The sequence below is a fragment of the Apostichopus japonicus genome, chromosome 4, assembly GCF_037975245.1.
Source record: "Apostichopus japonicus isolate 1M-3 chromosome 4, ASM3797524v1, whole genome shotgun sequence".
Lineage (NCBI taxonomy): Eukaryota > Metazoa > Echinodermata > Holothuroidea > Aspidochirotida > Stichopodidae > Apostichopus > Apostichopus japonicus.
Window position 1 is genome coordinate 22,790,573 of NC_092564.1, and position 17,179 is coordinate 22,807,751.

The following is a 17,179-nucleotide window of genomic DNA, read 5'->3' on the forward strand; positions in this document are numbered from 1 at the left end:
GGAAGGTTTCAAAGTATTATTTTAACACCTAGCTATAAGTTGGACAAATATGCATCTGTGCATTGTCTGTATGAGGGATATGGTCTACCTAGATTAGATGTATGGACGCAGGGTTAATCCTTAACGTCACAACCATGTTTGCATCATTCAATGTTTTGTAATTGTAGGTTTCAACACGTAATCCATATGAGCAGATGCTTTGGTGTAGTGCTGTTGTGAATGTTTCTGGGTATATTTGCAAGAAATATGAAAAAGTTTGCACTATGATAAAATAGCAGTACAAGTTTACCTGGCTTGATGTGTCGTTGGCATTTGATACCTTTTCCAGGCCTTGTGCGACAATGTCAACATTTTCCGTTTCGATGGTGGGAGACTTAGTCAAATTAACCAAGACCTCAGCTACGTAAAAAGCGTTATCAGTCGTTACACTTAACGTCCGGAGGGTCTGTAAGACAAAAATGACATACTGACGTGAACTTGTAAAGACATATGAATTGAGTGAAGTTGCCCTTTATCCCTTTGCTGGGTCTGATCAGTTAAAACCCTACTACACCACCACCGCTCCAAGTTCCCAACCCCTCCCCCGGGCCCTCCATTCTCTCCCTCATATGGAACATATTTAGTGGTAGCTTCGTATACCTCATTCAGGGTCTGGTATCTAGCGCTGTCATTAGCTGCACCGTCGTCTTGTACCTGAACAATTACAGGGTCATCCCACAACGCCTCTTTGAACGTATCACCGTTACATCTGCAAGTGGCTTGTGATCGGTCTGTGAAAATTTAATGACATGTTCTAATTATTCCTTTATTTGCAAACAATCATTATTTTCAAATAAATTGAACAACAATTACACATCATATTTCAATCGTGTCCGTTGACTTTCTACTTTCATTGATAATGCAATACTTATAAAAACAGTGGCGTCGCCAAGGAGGCGGAGGGGGGGGGAGGGGACCACTCCCCTTAGACCCCTCACCCAGGACGGCATTTACAAATAAACATGGTGCCCCACTATTAAGTGATGTGCCCTCCCTGCCCCCCCCCCTTCGCCGATTGAAATGTCTGGCGAGGCCACTGCATAAAACCAGAAAACCAGCAGGCCTTACAAATCCTTGTCATGGTATGTTTGAGAATGTTGAACATACCACTGTAAAACTGCATAGTTACAAGTTAGTGTTATCGTTGCTGGCTCCATTTGATGAGACAGGTCCTTGCACTAATGCGACTTTACACATCACGTGTAAAGTTCATCCAGCGATAATTAATTCTTGGAGTCCAGTTTACCAGGTGTTCAGAATTTGACCTCAGTTAAAGTTAATTGTTCTTGACCTTTTTTTCATAAATATAAAGAGGCCTTGTAATCAGTAAAGTGGACGTTCTAAACGTGTTTCAAATTAATAAAGGTTGTAGCTCATTTACTAGAGGATAATCAGAATTCTATTGGATTCAGATTTGGAAATCTGTCCAGCCTTAATTATTTATGACCTGCACATGAAACAATAGGCTTTCTTGAATAGGCTTAGGCTACTCAGTTTGTTTAACAAATTCCTTTTACCCTAGGCAAGGAATAATAAAACAAGGAGTAAAAAATAATCCTTCCAATGTTAATGAATAGAAATTCAATTTTACACAAACACACGTACATATGTGTGAAATACTTGATTTTACACAAACACAAGTACATATGTGTGAAATTCTTGCTACTTTTTATTCGAAATGATGTGATGATAAACAGTAACACAAGCTATTCCGCGTTGAATCATTGCACAACGTATCAGAAGAACATACTAATTATGCAGAAGAAAAATCAATGTCCTTTCATCAGTGTAGTTTAACTTACCTGATGTCAAAGACTTTTGGGAAGAATTCGCATTTACACCAAGGAAAGTGTTAGGGAATTCTATCCTGCCGTAATCAGTATGAATGGACTCTTCTTTACAGTAAGCTGCGTATAGAGATGTTAGATATAACGTTAAAAGTCTATTTGTCCTCAACTTTGACTTTTTTGTAAGTGTGTTAAGAGTTACTTTATCTTAGTCGTGACACCAATTAAAAGTTCTGGCTCTAAGCTGCATGTAAAAACAAGCGTAGTCGATAGAAGGGAAGGGTCAGTGCACAATTAGCAGTCAAATCATATGTGGTAAACTTGACAGCTCCCCCCCCCCCCCTTCGCATCCCTCTTCGTTAACCACAAACCTTTACCCACCCTTTGGGACACTCTTCTACTTAAATTTGTATTACTTTCAACTCCCTGATCCGACAACCACATATCAGATAATATACCGTACTCTTCTGAAATCTCTCCACCCCGTTGGTCCCTCTAGTAACGATCATTGGACACTATGTATGCTAGCTCTTTAGCGCTATGATCTAGTTACGATCATTTGATACACTATGCTATCCTCATTGGGCCCTGCGCTTGCTACGATCATTTAATACACTGCAAGCTATCCCCACTGGGCCCTGCTTTAGTTACGATCATTTGATGCACTATATGATATCCCAATTGGGCCTTGCTTGAGTAAAGATCATGTGATACACTGCGTGCTATCCCAATCGGGCCCTGCTCTAGTTACGATCATTTAATACACTGTATGCTATCCCCACTGGGCCCTGCTCTAGTTACGATAATTTGATACACTATATGCTATCCCAATTGGGCCCTGCTTGAGTTACGATCATGTGGTACAGTGCATGCTATCCCGAACGCGCCCTGGTCTAGTTACGATCATTTGGTATACTGTATGCTATCCCAACTGGATCCTGCTCTGGTAAAGATCATGTGATACACCGAATGCTATCCCTATTGTGCCCTGCTCTAGTTACCAACATTTGACGCACTGTATGCTATCCCCATTGGGCCCTGCTATAGCTAGGAACAATCGATACACTGTTTGCTGTCTCCCATTGGGCCCTGCTCTAGTTAAAATCATTTGGATCCGTATGCTATCACCATTGTGCCCTGCATTAGTTACAATAATTTGATACCTGTATGCTATTCCAGTTGGGCCTTTCTCGTGTTACCATCACTTGATACACTAAATGCTATCCCCCAGCGGTCCCGCTCTAGCTACGGTCATTTGATACAATTTATGCTATCCCTATGGACCCTGCTATTGTTACCATCACTCAATACACTGTATAATATCTCTGTTGGGCCCTGCTCTGGTTACGATCATTCGATACTATGTATGCTTCCCCACTGGGCCCTGCTCTCGTTACGATCATTTGATGTATGCTATGGACATTGGGCATTCCTATTGTTTCCATCACTTGATACACTAGATGCTATCCCCATTTCTCCCTGCTGTAGTTACGATCATTTGCTATACTGTATACTATCCCTTTGGGCCCTGCTCTGGTTACGATCATTCGATACACTGTATGCTTCCCCACTGGGCCCTGCTCTCGTTACGATCATTTGATAAATTGTATGCTATCCCCATTTCTCCCTGCTGTAGTTACGATCATTTGCTATACTGTATACTATCCCTTTGGGCCCTGCTCTCGTTACGATCATTTGATAAATTGTATGCTATCCCCATTTCTCCCTGCTGTAGTTACGATCATTTGCTATACTGTATACTATCCCTTTGGGCCCTGCTCTGGTTTCGATCATTCGATACACTGTATGCTTCCCCACTGGGCCCTGCTTTCGTTACGATCATTTGATAAATTGTATGCTATCCCCATTTCGCCATGCCGTAGTTACGATTATTTGCTATACTGTATACTATCCCTTTGGACCCTGCTTTTGTTACGATCGTTTGATACACTGTATGCTATCCCCACTGGGCCCTGCCTTCGTTGCGATCATTTGATAAATTGTATGCTATCCCCATTTGGCCCCGTACTAGTTATGATCATTTGCTTCACTGTATACTATACCCCACTGGGCCGTGCTCTAGTTACGATCATGTGAAACACTGTATGCTATGGACATTGGGCATTCCTATTGTTTCCATCACTTGATACACTAGATGCTATCCCCATCGGGCCCTATTTAGGAACGTTTGATACAATGCATGCTATCCCCTTTATGCCCTGCTCTCGATACGGTTATTTGAACTGTATGCTATCCCCATTGAGCCCTGCTCTCGTTATGTTCATTTGATACACTGTATGCTACTGTATGATATTTCCACAATAAAGCAGGTTAGAGTGGTATCCTTCGCTCTACATAACAATAGGGTAAAATCATTGTCATCAATCGCCTCATCCCGTACTCCTTTCTTCCCGACACACGTATTGTATGAAAACTCCTGCTTCAAAGTTGCAAACTTATAATGCAAAATCACAAGGGCAAGCATGTGAACCAAATTTTAAGTTTAAGTAGATGGTCGAGATGAAGATATCAATCATTTTGTAGACTCACAGTTTATTGTAATATTCCAGTCCTCCCATTTGTCTAGAATCTGAGTTAAGTTGTGTACAACGTTATAGTCAACTTCGTCTGTACTTCGTTTCTTGTAGATGAAGATTTTTGATGAGTCAGCTGCTTGCGTCACGTCATAACCTTCGTTTAGCAACTACAAAATGAAATGGGGAGGGCTCAAATTGTTAAACTAGTTTGCTGGAAATCCAATTTAGTCCAAATATAACCTCTCTCAACATATTCTAAATACCAATATCTAATTATACCTCCATGCCAGAAACCAGTATACCCCATGCCAGGTACCACTATAAAACTATGCTGGCCACCATTATAAAGCCATGCCAGATACCAGTAGAAACCATGCCAGAAACCATTATAAAACCATGCAAGATACCACTACAAAACCATGCAAGATACCAATACAATACCATGCCAGATACCAGTCTATTCCCATGCCAGATACCTTAAGGTATCTTTATACACCCAGTACTGATATTACCCCCCTCCTTTGACTCTCCCACACATATTACCCAGAGACATTGTATCGTTAAGTAGATACTCTTACCGAGTACTAACATCATGCTTCTCGAGGATACTCCCTCGTTATATTAATAAAACAGTAAGCTTTCGATCCACCAAAACAACAACTTATTTCCATTTAGGAGAAACTGCAGTAATTTTCGTGGTTATCAGGTTACGTTGTTTGTTTTTACACGGTTCAAAATAAAAATAGAATATACGTACCATGCCATTGATGGTGGGGGCAATTGATTGGTTGAATACCGATAGAGTGAATTTCAAGAAATCTTTGGAGAAAAATCACAAAACATATTATTTCCATCTACCTTTTTAACCATTGTGTTTATTTTTCAAAATTTTCATGTGAATGTATGTGTCACTTCCAGTGGTGAGGTTAGCTGGTACAAACACAAAAAGCAGTCAGATTATAGAATTTGACATAAAGACTATAATAACAAGGATGTGTATATTCAGTTTCTCTTCATTTTGGTGAATCAATTGCTTAAAGTGTCTTAACTTGGAATATTGGCTTGCAATACCAAAGTGGTGTAAAGACGCTGGTTAAGTAACACAAGTAATATTTGAATAACTGGAAAGCCCTTACAATGGTGTGGTTTTGTGCTTCGGACGTACCTCATCGCTACGCCATTTCATATAAAAATAATTGTAGAACTTAATATCACCACAATCAAACCTCAGCTAAATAAAGCATTGTAGATCAAAACGTATGCCCTTACTCTACCATGTGACTATCATTGTCAGGCATTTTCAACAGTGGGGTGTACCCTTCACCCTTCAATAGGATGATGTTGGTTTTAATATGTCTGTTTTGTGAATAATAAGATGTGTAAAATTTCATCTCAGAGATATCATCATCATTGACAAAAAACAAAATGTTTGCAGGTCTACTGACGTATCAAAATTATTTGAAGATATATGTTCTTTGTTAAGAAAGCATACGTAACCATCTGCTTGTAAATAATTTTTTTTTATATCATCAGACAGAAAATCGAATAAGTAGTTCCCTTACCACTAATGACCAAGACCTGAGGCTCACTCTTTACGGTCGTGGTGCCGATTGCTGTACACACATAGCTCCCTTGATTAACTAAGCTCGCGTTGAAAATAAGTTCTTTTCCACGACTTACAGGTTTTTTTGCCCCCACTCTCGTCCACGATATCAAGTCAGCATTCTTTGCATCGCACGATAAATCGAACGACTCGCCCAACTTTAGCGGGTAAAATTTCTTCTCCATGAGTTCCTCTTGAATTATGGGTGGATCTTTTAACGAGGAAAATGATTGAATCAGTTAAATGTTCTCCTTTTTTTGCTAGTTTTAACCCCCCCCCCCCCACCCCATCGCCTGCTCCCTCCAGTATTTTCAAAATTTGGTTTTGGTGTCCGTCTATATGTAATGGTTGTTAATTTGGCGTGGACTTGATGTTATTTTATCACCTGTTTACAAGGAAACATACCATTGTCCAATGGTAAATTATAACAAATTATTGTCACATAAGCTATAGTATGTTTTCTCAAATCATGTTGCCAATAAATGCAGTGTCTGTGTCAGCCACATATCACAAATAAACTAGTATGTTTCTTTTAAGCATGTCCAAAACTGGTTTACACCGGTCTTTACAAATTTTTAGTCAAGGAAGTAAAAAATCATTGGTGTAGGTAACAACTGCAGATAGTTCAGAAATAATGTCAAACATGACAATAGCTTTGGCCACTTAAAATTTGAATAGACCCATTGTAGTAGTGATCATTTACATAGCCAGTCTACATCCATTCATCGTAGATTAACTATAGCGCTGCTCATCAACTCGGACAATTCTTTCGTCCCTTTCAGATTCAAGACCACTGAATCCTTGCAAAAGAGTACATTGGGGTCGTTTCGTGAACTGGAATGTTGAAAATCTCTACACTTTTCTTAAGAACTGATGGAAGAGAAGTAGAGAATCCATGCAGTCAACATATTTAGTTTTCCACACCAGGAACAGAAAAGACCATTTTCCACATGCACCAGATTTAAAATAAACACAGTTCACCTCTCAATACCACCCTACAGCAAGTGTGAACAGCTCGTAAGAATGTAGTACTTGGGAGGTTGTTTCGATATTAAAATCTTCATGATTCAATAAGCATCACCAAACATAATGGAGACGACATTATGTTACATGTTTCACAAGAGGATGAAAGTTTCTTGGTTAATGTTCAAAACAAGTTTACACCAGTCCACATAGCTTTTCTTTTCAAATGAGAACTAGATCACAACTTAACTATTCACCAATAAAGTCACACATTAATATAGCTTTGGTAAGTATGAAATGTAATATATACGATTCTCATACTTTGTATCAATTTTGATGTTTGACAGGGAACATCAGCAGAGATTTTTGGTCAATGAAGTAGAACATCACATGTAGCAAAGATCTGTGCAAATAAGCCATAGAGTTTAGCTTCTTGCCAAACTAGCCTTATATGGTAATTAATTGATAAAAGAATTTGTCCGTGATAGTTTTCAGTAACTTCCTGTCAAAAATTCTAGGATTTTAATGTTTTTTTTTTTTAAATTGGAATTTGACTATCAAAACAAGACTCAATTTAACAGCTAGCATTCAGATAACCCTTTTTTTAATTCTTCCCAATATAAAAGAGATTCTCTCATACTAACCTTTAACAGTAATGGTAAAAGAACATTCATCAGTATTTCGAGACAAATCTTGACAAGAACAAGTCACTGTCGTTACTCCCACTGGAAAGCCACTTTCTCTTGATGCATTACAAGCAGCTTCAATGTCGGTGTCAATGTTGTCAGAACATGATGCAACAAAATCAACTCTTGCAGTTGTTCCTTCTTGTAGCCTAACACCAGTATCTATATTATCTGGACAACTAGCCGTAGGGTGAGTCACATCTTCAAATGATAATAGCAAATAAGAAAGATTAACTACCAAATGTACTGGGATGTTATTCATTTTATTATTTTTGTATTATTATCATCTTTAATGAGGGCAGTCCTGCTCAGTACAGATTTTACTGTATATTTTACTGTACATTTAACTAATAGAAGGCCATAAGCAGGGACACTGCTCAATGTTCAATGCTAAATATTCAACACTTTGATGGTCACAAAAGTTGAAGTTTGTCGTCTAAATATGATAGCAATAAACGCATTTGCAAGTGTCAGCCAAGGAATTAAGACATCATTGGTGTAGGTAACAACTGCAGTTAGTTCAGAATTAAGATCAGACGTTTCAATAGCTTTGGTCACTTTAACTTTGATAAGACCAGTATAGATAAATGTTTGTGTTCAAAAGAGAGCATAAGAAGACATGTTTGGTCAAGAAAGTAGAACATCACATGTGTAGGTAAGATCTGTGCAGATCAGCCACAGAGTTAAGCGTCTTTGTCCGTGATAGTTCTAGTAATTTCCCATCAAATATACTAGGCTTTTAATTTTCTTTATTGATATTGGAATTTGGAATTTGACTATCAAAACAAGACACAATTTAATAGGTAGCATTCAGATTACCTTTTTTATTTAAATCTTTGCAATAAGTAAGAAAGTCTCTCAAACTAACCTGTAACTGTGACGGTGAAAAAACACTCGTCAGTATTTTGAGACATATCTTCACAAGAACAGGTGACTGTCGTTACTCCCACTGGAAATTCACTTTCGCTTCTTGCATTACAAACAGCTTGAATGCCTTTGTCAATGTTGTCAGAACATAATGCCACAAAGTCAACTCTTGCAGTGGTTCCTTCTTGCAGCCTTGCATCAGTATCTATATCATTTGGACAGCTAGCCGTAGGGTGAGTCACATCTTTTAATTATAAAAGAAACTAAGAATATTAAAAAGCAAATGTATTCCGATGTATTTTTTACTGTAGATTAAACGATTAGAAGGTGATAAGAAATGACACTTTTCACTTTTCATCGCTAAATAATCAACAAATTGATGATTACAGAAGCTAGAGTATGTCACGTAAAAGATGTTTCCAAAAAAATGCAATTGCAAGTATCATCCACATATCACAAAAAAAATCCACTCCTCATGACGTTTCATTTTAAGCAAAAGGAATGTGGAAATTTGGTTTACACGGGTCTTCACGACTTTTCAGACAAGGAAGTACAGAATCATAGGTATACGCAGCAGCTTTGTTCTTACCAATAAAGTTAAACATTAATATAGCTTTAGTCAGCCTGATATGTTCTAATAGCCAAGTTTAATACTTTGTTTCAATTTCTGTGTTTGGAAGGAAGCATACTTAGAAGACAGTTTTGGTCGAGGAAGTAGAATATCACATGAGTAGGTTAAATCTGTTCAGATCAGCCACAGAGTAAAGCCTCTTGCCAAACTAGCCGTATCTTGTGCTGACATGATATAAGCATTTGTCCTTGATAGTTTTCATTAACTTCCTATTAAAAAATTAGGCTTTTACTGTTTTTTTATATTGGAACTTAACTATCAAAACAAAATTCAAACAGATAGCATTCATATACCCTTTTTTAAATCCTTTGCAATATATAAAAAAGTTTCTCAAACTAACCGTTAACACTGACATTGAAAGAACAATCGTCAGTATTTTTGGACAAATCTTGACAAGAACAAGTCACTATCGTGACTCCAATTAGAAATTCACTTCCGCTGGTTGCAGTACAATCAGCTTGAATGTCTGTGTCAATGTTGTCAGAACATGATGCCAGAAAATCAACTATTGCAGTGGTTCCTCCTTGAAGATTTGCATCAGTACTTATATTTTCTTGACAACTAGCCATAGGGGGTGTCACATCTTTAAAGTATAAAAGCAGACAAGAAATGTTCTCTAGCAATTGTACTCAGACATGCTTCCGCTGTAGACTTAACTCATAAAAGGTAATTAGAAGGGTCATTTCTCATTGTCCAACTCTAAATATTCTACAAATCGATTGTCACAAAACGCTGTGGTAGTCGTCTAAAGCATGTTGACAATAATTCAAGCTGAAGGATATATAACATATATAACGAAATATAGGAAAGTTCTCTCAAACTAACCTTTAACGGTGACATTGAAAGAACAGTCATCAGCATTTCGAGACAAATCTTGACAAGAACATATCACTATCGTTACTCCAACTGGTAATTCACTTCCGCTGATTGCAGTACAATCAGCTTGAATGTCTGTGTCAATGTTGTCAGAACATGATGTCACAAAATTAACTATTGCAGTGGTTCCTCCTTGAAGATTTGCATCAGTACTTATATTTTCTTGACAACTAGCCATAGGGGGAGTCACATCTTTAAAGTATAAAAGCAGACAAGAAATATTCTCTAGCAATTGTACTCAGACATGCTTCCGCTGTAGACTTAACTCATAAAAGGTAATTAGAAGGGTCATTTCTCATTGTCCAACTCTAAATATTCTACAAATCGATTGTCACAAAACGCTGTAGTAGTCTTCTAAAGCATGTTGACAATAATTCAAGCTGCAGGATATATAATATATATAACGAAATATAAGAAAGTTCTCTCAAACTAACCTTTAACTGTGACATTGAAAAAACAGTCCTCAGTATTTCGAGACAAATCTTGACAAGAACAAATCACTATCGTTACTCCAACTGGAAATTCACTTCCGCTGATTGCAGTACAATCAGCTTGAATGTCTGTGTCAACGTTGTCAGAACATGATGTCACAAAATTAACTATTGCAGTGGTTCCTCCTTGAAGATTTGCATCAGTACTTATATTTTCTTGACAACTAGCCATAGGGGGAGTCACATCTTTAAAGTATAAAAGCAGACAAGAAATATTCTCTAGCAATTGTACTCAGACATGCTTCCGCTGTAGACTTAACTCATAAAAGGTAATTAGAAGGGTCATTTCTCATTGTCCAACTCTAAATATTCTACAAATCGATTGTCACAAAACGCTGTAGTAGTCGTCTAAAGCATGTTGACAATAATTCAAGCTGAAGGATATATAACATATATAACGAAATATAGGAAAGTTCTCTCAAACTAACCTTTAACGGTGACATTGAAAGAACAGTCCTCAGTATTTCGAGACAAATCTTGACAAGAACATATCACTATCGTTACTCCAACTGGAAATTCACTTCCGCTGATTGCAGTACAATCAGCTTGAATGTCTGTGTCAATATTGTCAGAACATGATGTCACAAAATCAACTCTTGCAGTGGTTCCTCCTTGCAGACTTCCACCAGTAGTTATATCATTTGGACAGCTAGCCGTAGGGTGAGTCACATCTGCAAATATAGAAGAAAATAAGAAGAATTAATTACAAAATGTATTAAGATGTAATTCTTTTGTAGATTTAACTATTGGGAGGTGATAAGAACTGACACTGCTCATTGTCCAACGCTTAATATTTAACAAATTGATGGTCAGAAAAGCTATAGTATGTCGTCCAAAACATGGTGACAATATGCGCAGTTGCAAGTGTCAGCCACATAGCCTATCACAAAATATGCCAGTAATGATGTTCTAAGCTGGGAGAATGTTCAAAATTGGTTTACACCGGTCTTTACAACTTTTCGATCAAGGAAGTAAAACACCATTGGTGCAGGTAACAACTGTTAATAGTTCAGAAGATCAAACGTTACAATTTTTGTGTTTGAAAGGGGGCATGCGAAGAGATGTTTGGTCAAAGGGTAGAACATCACATGTGTAAGTTAGATCTGTGCAGATCAGCTACGGAGTTAGGCTTCTAGTCAAACTAGCCATATCTGTTGCATAATTGATATGGGCATTCGTCCGTAAGAGTTTTCCGTAAAATCCCATCAAATGAACTAGGCTTTTAATGTTCTTCATTGATAATGGAAATAAATTTTCGAGAAAAGACTCAATCAAACAGGAAGCATTCAGATAACCTTTTTTTGAAAACTTCTTTGCATTATGTAAGAAATATACTCAAAATTACCTTTAACTGTGACGGTGAAAGAACATTCATCAGTATTTTGTGACAAATCTTCACAAGAACAAGTCACTGTTGTTACTCCCACTGGGAATTTACGTTGGCTCGTTGCATTACAAGCAGCTTGAATGCCTGTGTCAACGTTGTCAGAACATGATGCCTCAAAGTTAACTCTTGCAGTGGTTCCATTTTGCAGCCTTGCATCAGTATCTATATCATTTGGACAGCTAGCCGTAGGATGAGTCACATCTTCAAATTATAAAAGCAGACAAGAAAGGTTAACTAGCAAATTTACTCAGATGTGATAGTACTGTAGATTTAACCATTGGAAGGTGCTAAGAAATAAACTTGCTCGTTGTCTAACTCAAAATTTTCAACAAATTGATGGTCACAAAAGCTATTGTATGTCGTCTCAAATGGGTTGCCAATAAATGCAGTTGCAAGTGTCAGCCACATATCATAAAATCTAATACAAATTATGTTGTTCAAGCCAAAAGAATGTCTAAAACTGGTTAACCCTTGTCGTAACAACTTTTCATTCCAGGAAGTAAAACATCATAGGTATAGGTAACAGCTTTGTTGTTCATCAATAAAGTTAAACATTAATATAGCTGTGGTCAGCCTGAAATGTCATAAAGGCCCATTCCGATAGTTTTCATTGTTTGAAAGGGAGCATAAGAAGAGATTTTTAGTTAAAGTAGTAGAAAATCACATGTGTAGGTAAGATCTGTTCAGATCAACCACGGAGTTAGGATACTAGCCAAACTAGCCTTATCTTGTGCTTATTTGATACAAGCATTTGTCCGTGATAGTTTTCCGTAAATTCACATAAAATGAACTAGGCTTTGAATGTTCTTTATTGATAATGGTAATAAACTTTCGAGAAAAGACTTAATCAAACAGACAGCATTCAGATAACCTTTTTTTTAAAACTTCTTTGCATTATGTAAGAAATTCACTCAAAATTACCTTTAACTGTGACGGTGAAAGAACATTCATCAGTATTTTGTGACAAATCTTCACAGGAACAAGTCACTGTTGTTACTCCCATTGAAAATTCACTTTGGCTTGTTGCATTACAAGCAGCTTGAATGCCTGTGTCAACGTTTTCAGAACATGATGCCACAAAGTCAACTCTTGCAGTGGTTCCATTTTGCAGCCTTGCATCAGTATCTATATCATTTGGACAGCTTGCCGTAGGATGAGTCACATCTTCAACTTATAAAAGAAGACAAGAAAGGTTAACTAGCAAATGTACTCAGATGAGATAGTACTTTAGATTTAACTATTGGAAGGTGCTAAGAAATAAACTTGCTCATTGTCTAACTCAAAATTGTCAACAAATTGATGGTCACAAAAGCTATGGTTTGTCGTCTCAAATGGGTTGCCAATAAATGCAGTCGCAAGTGTCAGCCTTATATCATAAAATCTAATACAAATTATGTTGTTCAAGCCAAAAGAATGTCTAAAACTGGTTAACCCTTGTCGTCACAACTTTTCATTCAAGGAAGTAAAACATCATGGGTATAGGTAACAGCTTTGTTGTTCATCAATAAAGTTAAACATTAATATAGCTTTGGTCAGCCTGAAATGTCATAAAGGCCCATTCCGATAGTTTTCTGTGTTTGAAAGGGAGCATAAGAAGGGATTTTTGGTTAAAGTAGTAGAACATCACATGTGTAGGTAAGGTCTGTTCAGATCAACCACGGAGTTAGGATTCTAGCCTTATCTGGTGCTTATTTGATACAAGCATTTGTCCGTAATAGTTTTCCGTAAATTCCTATCAAATAAACTAGGCTTTGAATGTTCTTTATTGATAATGGAAATAAACTTTCGAAGAAGACTCACTCAAACAGGCAGCATTCAGATAACCTTTTTTTAAACTTCTTTGCATTATGTAAGAAGTTCACTCAAAATTACCTTTAACTGTGACGGTGAAAGAACATTCATCAGTATTTTGTGACAAATCTTCACAGGAACAAGTCACTGTTGTAACTCCAATTGGAAATTCACTTTGGCTTGTTGCATTACAAGCAGCTTGAATGCCTGTGTCAACGTTGTCAGAACATGATGCCACAAAGTCAACTCTTGCAGTTGTTCCATTTTGCAGACTTGCATTAGTATCGATATCATTTGAACAGCTAGCCGTAGGATGAGTCACATCTACATATTATAAAGGCAGACAAGAAAGGTTAACTAGCAAATGTACTCAGATGTGATAGTACTGTAGATTTAACTATTGGAAGGTGCTAAGAAATAAAATTGCTTATCGTCTCACTCAAAATTTTCAACAAATTGATGGTCACAAAAGCTATTGTTTGTCGTCTAAATGATGTTGCCAATAAATGCAGTTGCAAGTGTCAGCCACATATCATAAAATCTACGGGAAATGATGTTTTTAAGCGAGAAGAATATCTAATACTGGTCAACACTTGTCGTCACAACTTTTCATTCAAGGAAGTAAAACATTATGGGTATAGGTATAAGTGACAGCTTTCTTGTTCTTCAATAAAGTTAAACATTAATATAGCTTTTGTTAGTCTAAATATCATAAAGACCGATTCCGATGCTTCATATCAATTTTTTTTTGTGTTGGAAAGGGAGCATAAGAAGAGATGTTTGGTCAAGGAAGTAAAACATGACATGTGTAGGTAAGATCTGTGCAGATCAGCTACGGAGTTAGGATTCTAGCCAAACTAGCCTTATCTGGTGCTTATTTGATACAAACATTCGTTCGTAATAGTTTTCCGTTAATTCCCATCAAATGAACTAGGCTTTGAATGTTCTTTATTGATAATGGAAATAAACTTTCGAGAAAAGACTCAATCAAACAGGAAGCATTCAGAGAACCTTTTTTTGAAAACTTCTTTGCCTTATGTTTGAAATATACTCAAAATTACCTTTAACTGTGACGGTGAAAGAACATTCATCAGTATTTTGTGACAAATCTTCACAGGAACAAGTCACTGTTGTTACTCCCACTGGGAATTTACGTTGGCTCGTTGCATTACAAGCAGCTTGAATGCCTGTGTCAACGTTGTCAGAACATGATGCCTCAAAGTTAACTCTTGCAGTGGTTCCATTTTGCAGACTTGCATCAGTATCTATATCATTTGGACAGCTAGCCGTAGGATGAGTCACATCTTCATATGATAAAAGCAGACAAGAAAGGCTAACTAGCAAATGTACTCAGATGAGATAGTACTGTAGATTTAACTATTGGAAGGTGCTAAGAAATAAACTTGCTCATCGTCTAACTCAAAATTTCCAACAAATTGATGGTCACAAAAGCTATTGTATGTCGTCTCAAATGGGTTGCCAATAAATGCAGTTGCAAGTGTCAGCCACATATCATAAAATCTAATACAAATTATGTTGTTAAAGCCAAAAGAATGTCTAAAACTGGTTAACCCTTGTCGTCACAACTTTTCATTCAAGGAAGTAAAACATCATGGGTATAGGTAACAGCTTTGTTGTTCATCAATAAAGTTAAACATTAATATAGCTTTGGTCAGCCTGAAATGTAATAAAGGCCCATTCCTTAAGTTTTCTGTGTTGGAAAGGGAGCATAAGAAGAGATTTTTGGTTAAAGTAGTAGAACATCACATGTGTAAGTAAGATTTGTTCAGATCAACCACGGAGTTAGGATTCTAGCCAAACTAGCCTTATATGGTGCTTATTTGATACAAGCATTTGTCCGTAATAGTTTTCCGTAAATTCCCATCAAATGAACTAGGCTTTGAACGTTCTTTATTGAAAATGGAAATAAACTTTCGAAGAAGACTCAATCAAACAGGCAGCATTCAGATAACCTTTTTTTAAACTTCTTTGCATTATGTAAGAAGTTCACTCAAAATTACCTTTAACTGTGACGGTGAAAGAACATTCATCAGTATTTTGTGACAAATCTTCACAGGAACAAGTCACTGTTGTTACACCCATTGGAAATTCACTTTGGCTTGTTGCATTACAAGCAGCTTGAATGCCTGTGTCAACGTTTTCAGAACATGATGCCACAAAGTCAACTCTTGCAGTGGTTCCATTTTGCAGACTTGCATTAGTATTGATATCATTTGGACAGCTAGCCGTAGGATGAGTCACATCTTCAAATTATAAAAGCAGACAAGAAAGGTTAACTAGCAAATGTACTCAGATGTGATAGCACTGTAGATTTAACTATTGGAAGGTGCTAAGAAGTAAAATTGCTCATTGTCTCACTCAAAATTTTCAACAAATTGATGGTCACAAAAGCTATTGTATGACGTCTAAAAGATGTTGCTAATAAATGCAGTTGCAAGTGTCAGCCACATATCATAAAATCTACGAGCAATGATGTTTTTAAGCGAGAAGAATATCTAATACTGGTCAACACTTGTCGTCACAACTTTTCATTCAAGGAAGTAAAACATTATGGGTATAGGTTTAGGTGACAGCTTTCTTGTTCTTCAATAAAGTTAAACATTAATATAGCTTTTGTTAGTCTGAAATATCATAAAGACCGATTCCGATACTTCATATCAATTTTTTTTTTGTGTTGGAAAGGTACTATAAGAAGAGATGTTTAGTCAAGGAAGTAAAACATGACATGTGTAGGTAAGATCTGTGCAGATCAGCTACGGAGTTAGGATTCTAGCCAAACTAGCCTTATCTGGTGCTTAATTGATACAAACATTCGTTCGTAATAGTTTTCCGTAAATTCCCATCAAATGAACTAGGCTTTGAATGTTCTTCATTGATAATGGAAATAAACTTTCGAGAAAAGACTCAATCAAACAGGCAGCATTCAGATAACCTTTTTTTGAAAACTTCTTTGCATTATGTAAGAAATATTCTCAAAATTACCTTTAACTGTGACGGTGAAAGAACATTCATCAGTATTTTGTGACAAATCTTCACAGGAACAAGTCACTGTTGTTCCTCCCATTGGAAATTCACTTTGGCTTGTTGCATTACAAGCAGCTTGAATGCCTGTGTCAACGTTGTCAGAACATGATGCCACAAAGTCAACTCTTGCAGTGGTTCCATTTTGCAGCCTTGCATTAGTATCTATATCATTTGGACAGCTAGCCGTAGGATGAGTCACATCTTCATATGATAAAAGCAGACAAGAAAGGTTAACTAGCAAATGTACTCAGATGTGATAGTACTGTAGATTTAACTATTGGAAGGTGCTAAGAAATAAACTTGCTCATTGTCTAACTCAAAATTTCCAACAAATTGATGGTCACAAAAGCTATTGTATGTCGTCTCAAATGGGTTGCCAATAAATGCAGTTGCAAGTGTCAGCCACATATCATAAAATCTAATACAAATTATGTTGTTAAAGCCAAAAGAATGTCTAAAACTGGTTAACCCTTGTC

At 37.0% G+C, this 17,179-nt stretch overlaps 1 protein-coding gene across 1 annotated transcript in view; it reads right to left on the reverse strand.

Annotated features, from left to right (window-relative positions):
• The window catches only part of LOC139966827 (uncharacterized), a 29,438-nt gene extending 12,531 nt beyond the window's left edge, over window positions 1–16,907 (reverse strand). The window contains exons 1-18 of the mRNA XM_071970214.1: window positions 16,662–16,907; window positions 15,680–15,922; window positions 14,720–14,962; window positions 13,740–13,982; window positions 12,789–13,037; window positions 11,826–12,068; window positions 10,909–11,151; window positions 10,424–10,666; window positions 9,939–10,181; window positions 9,454–9,696; window positions 8,484–8,726; window positions 7,574–7,816; window positions 5,926–6,177; window positions 5,121–5,182; window positions 4,377–4,530; window positions 1,842–1,946; window positions 640–770; window positions 290–445 (exon numbers count right to left, since the gene is read on the reverse strand). Coding sequence (XP_071826315.1) covers window positions 290–445; window positions 640–770; window positions 1,842–1,946; window positions 4,377–4,530; window positions 5,121–5,182; window positions 5,926–6,177; window positions 7,574–7,816; window positions 8,484–8,726; window positions 9,454–9,696; window positions 9,939–10,181; window positions 10,424–10,666; window positions 10,909–11,151; window positions 11,826–12,068; window positions 12,789–13,037; window positions 13,740–13,982; window positions 14,720–14,962; window positions 15,680–15,922; window positions 16,662–16,743 — 3,621 coding nt within the window. The 5' untranslated portion in view covers window positions 16,744–16,907. The remainder of the gene's footprint in view (window positions 1–289; window positions 446–639; window positions 771–1,841; window positions 1,947–4,376; window positions 4,531–5,120; window positions 5,183–5,925; window positions 6,178–7,573; window positions 7,817–8,483; window positions 8,727–9,453; window positions 9,697–9,938; window positions 10,182–10,423; window positions 10,667–10,908; window positions 11,152–11,825; window positions 12,069–12,788; window positions 13,038–13,739; window positions 13,983–14,719; window positions 14,963–15,679; window positions 15,923–16,661) is intronic.
• Between the last annotated feature and the right edge of the window lie 272 nt (window positions 16,908–17,179).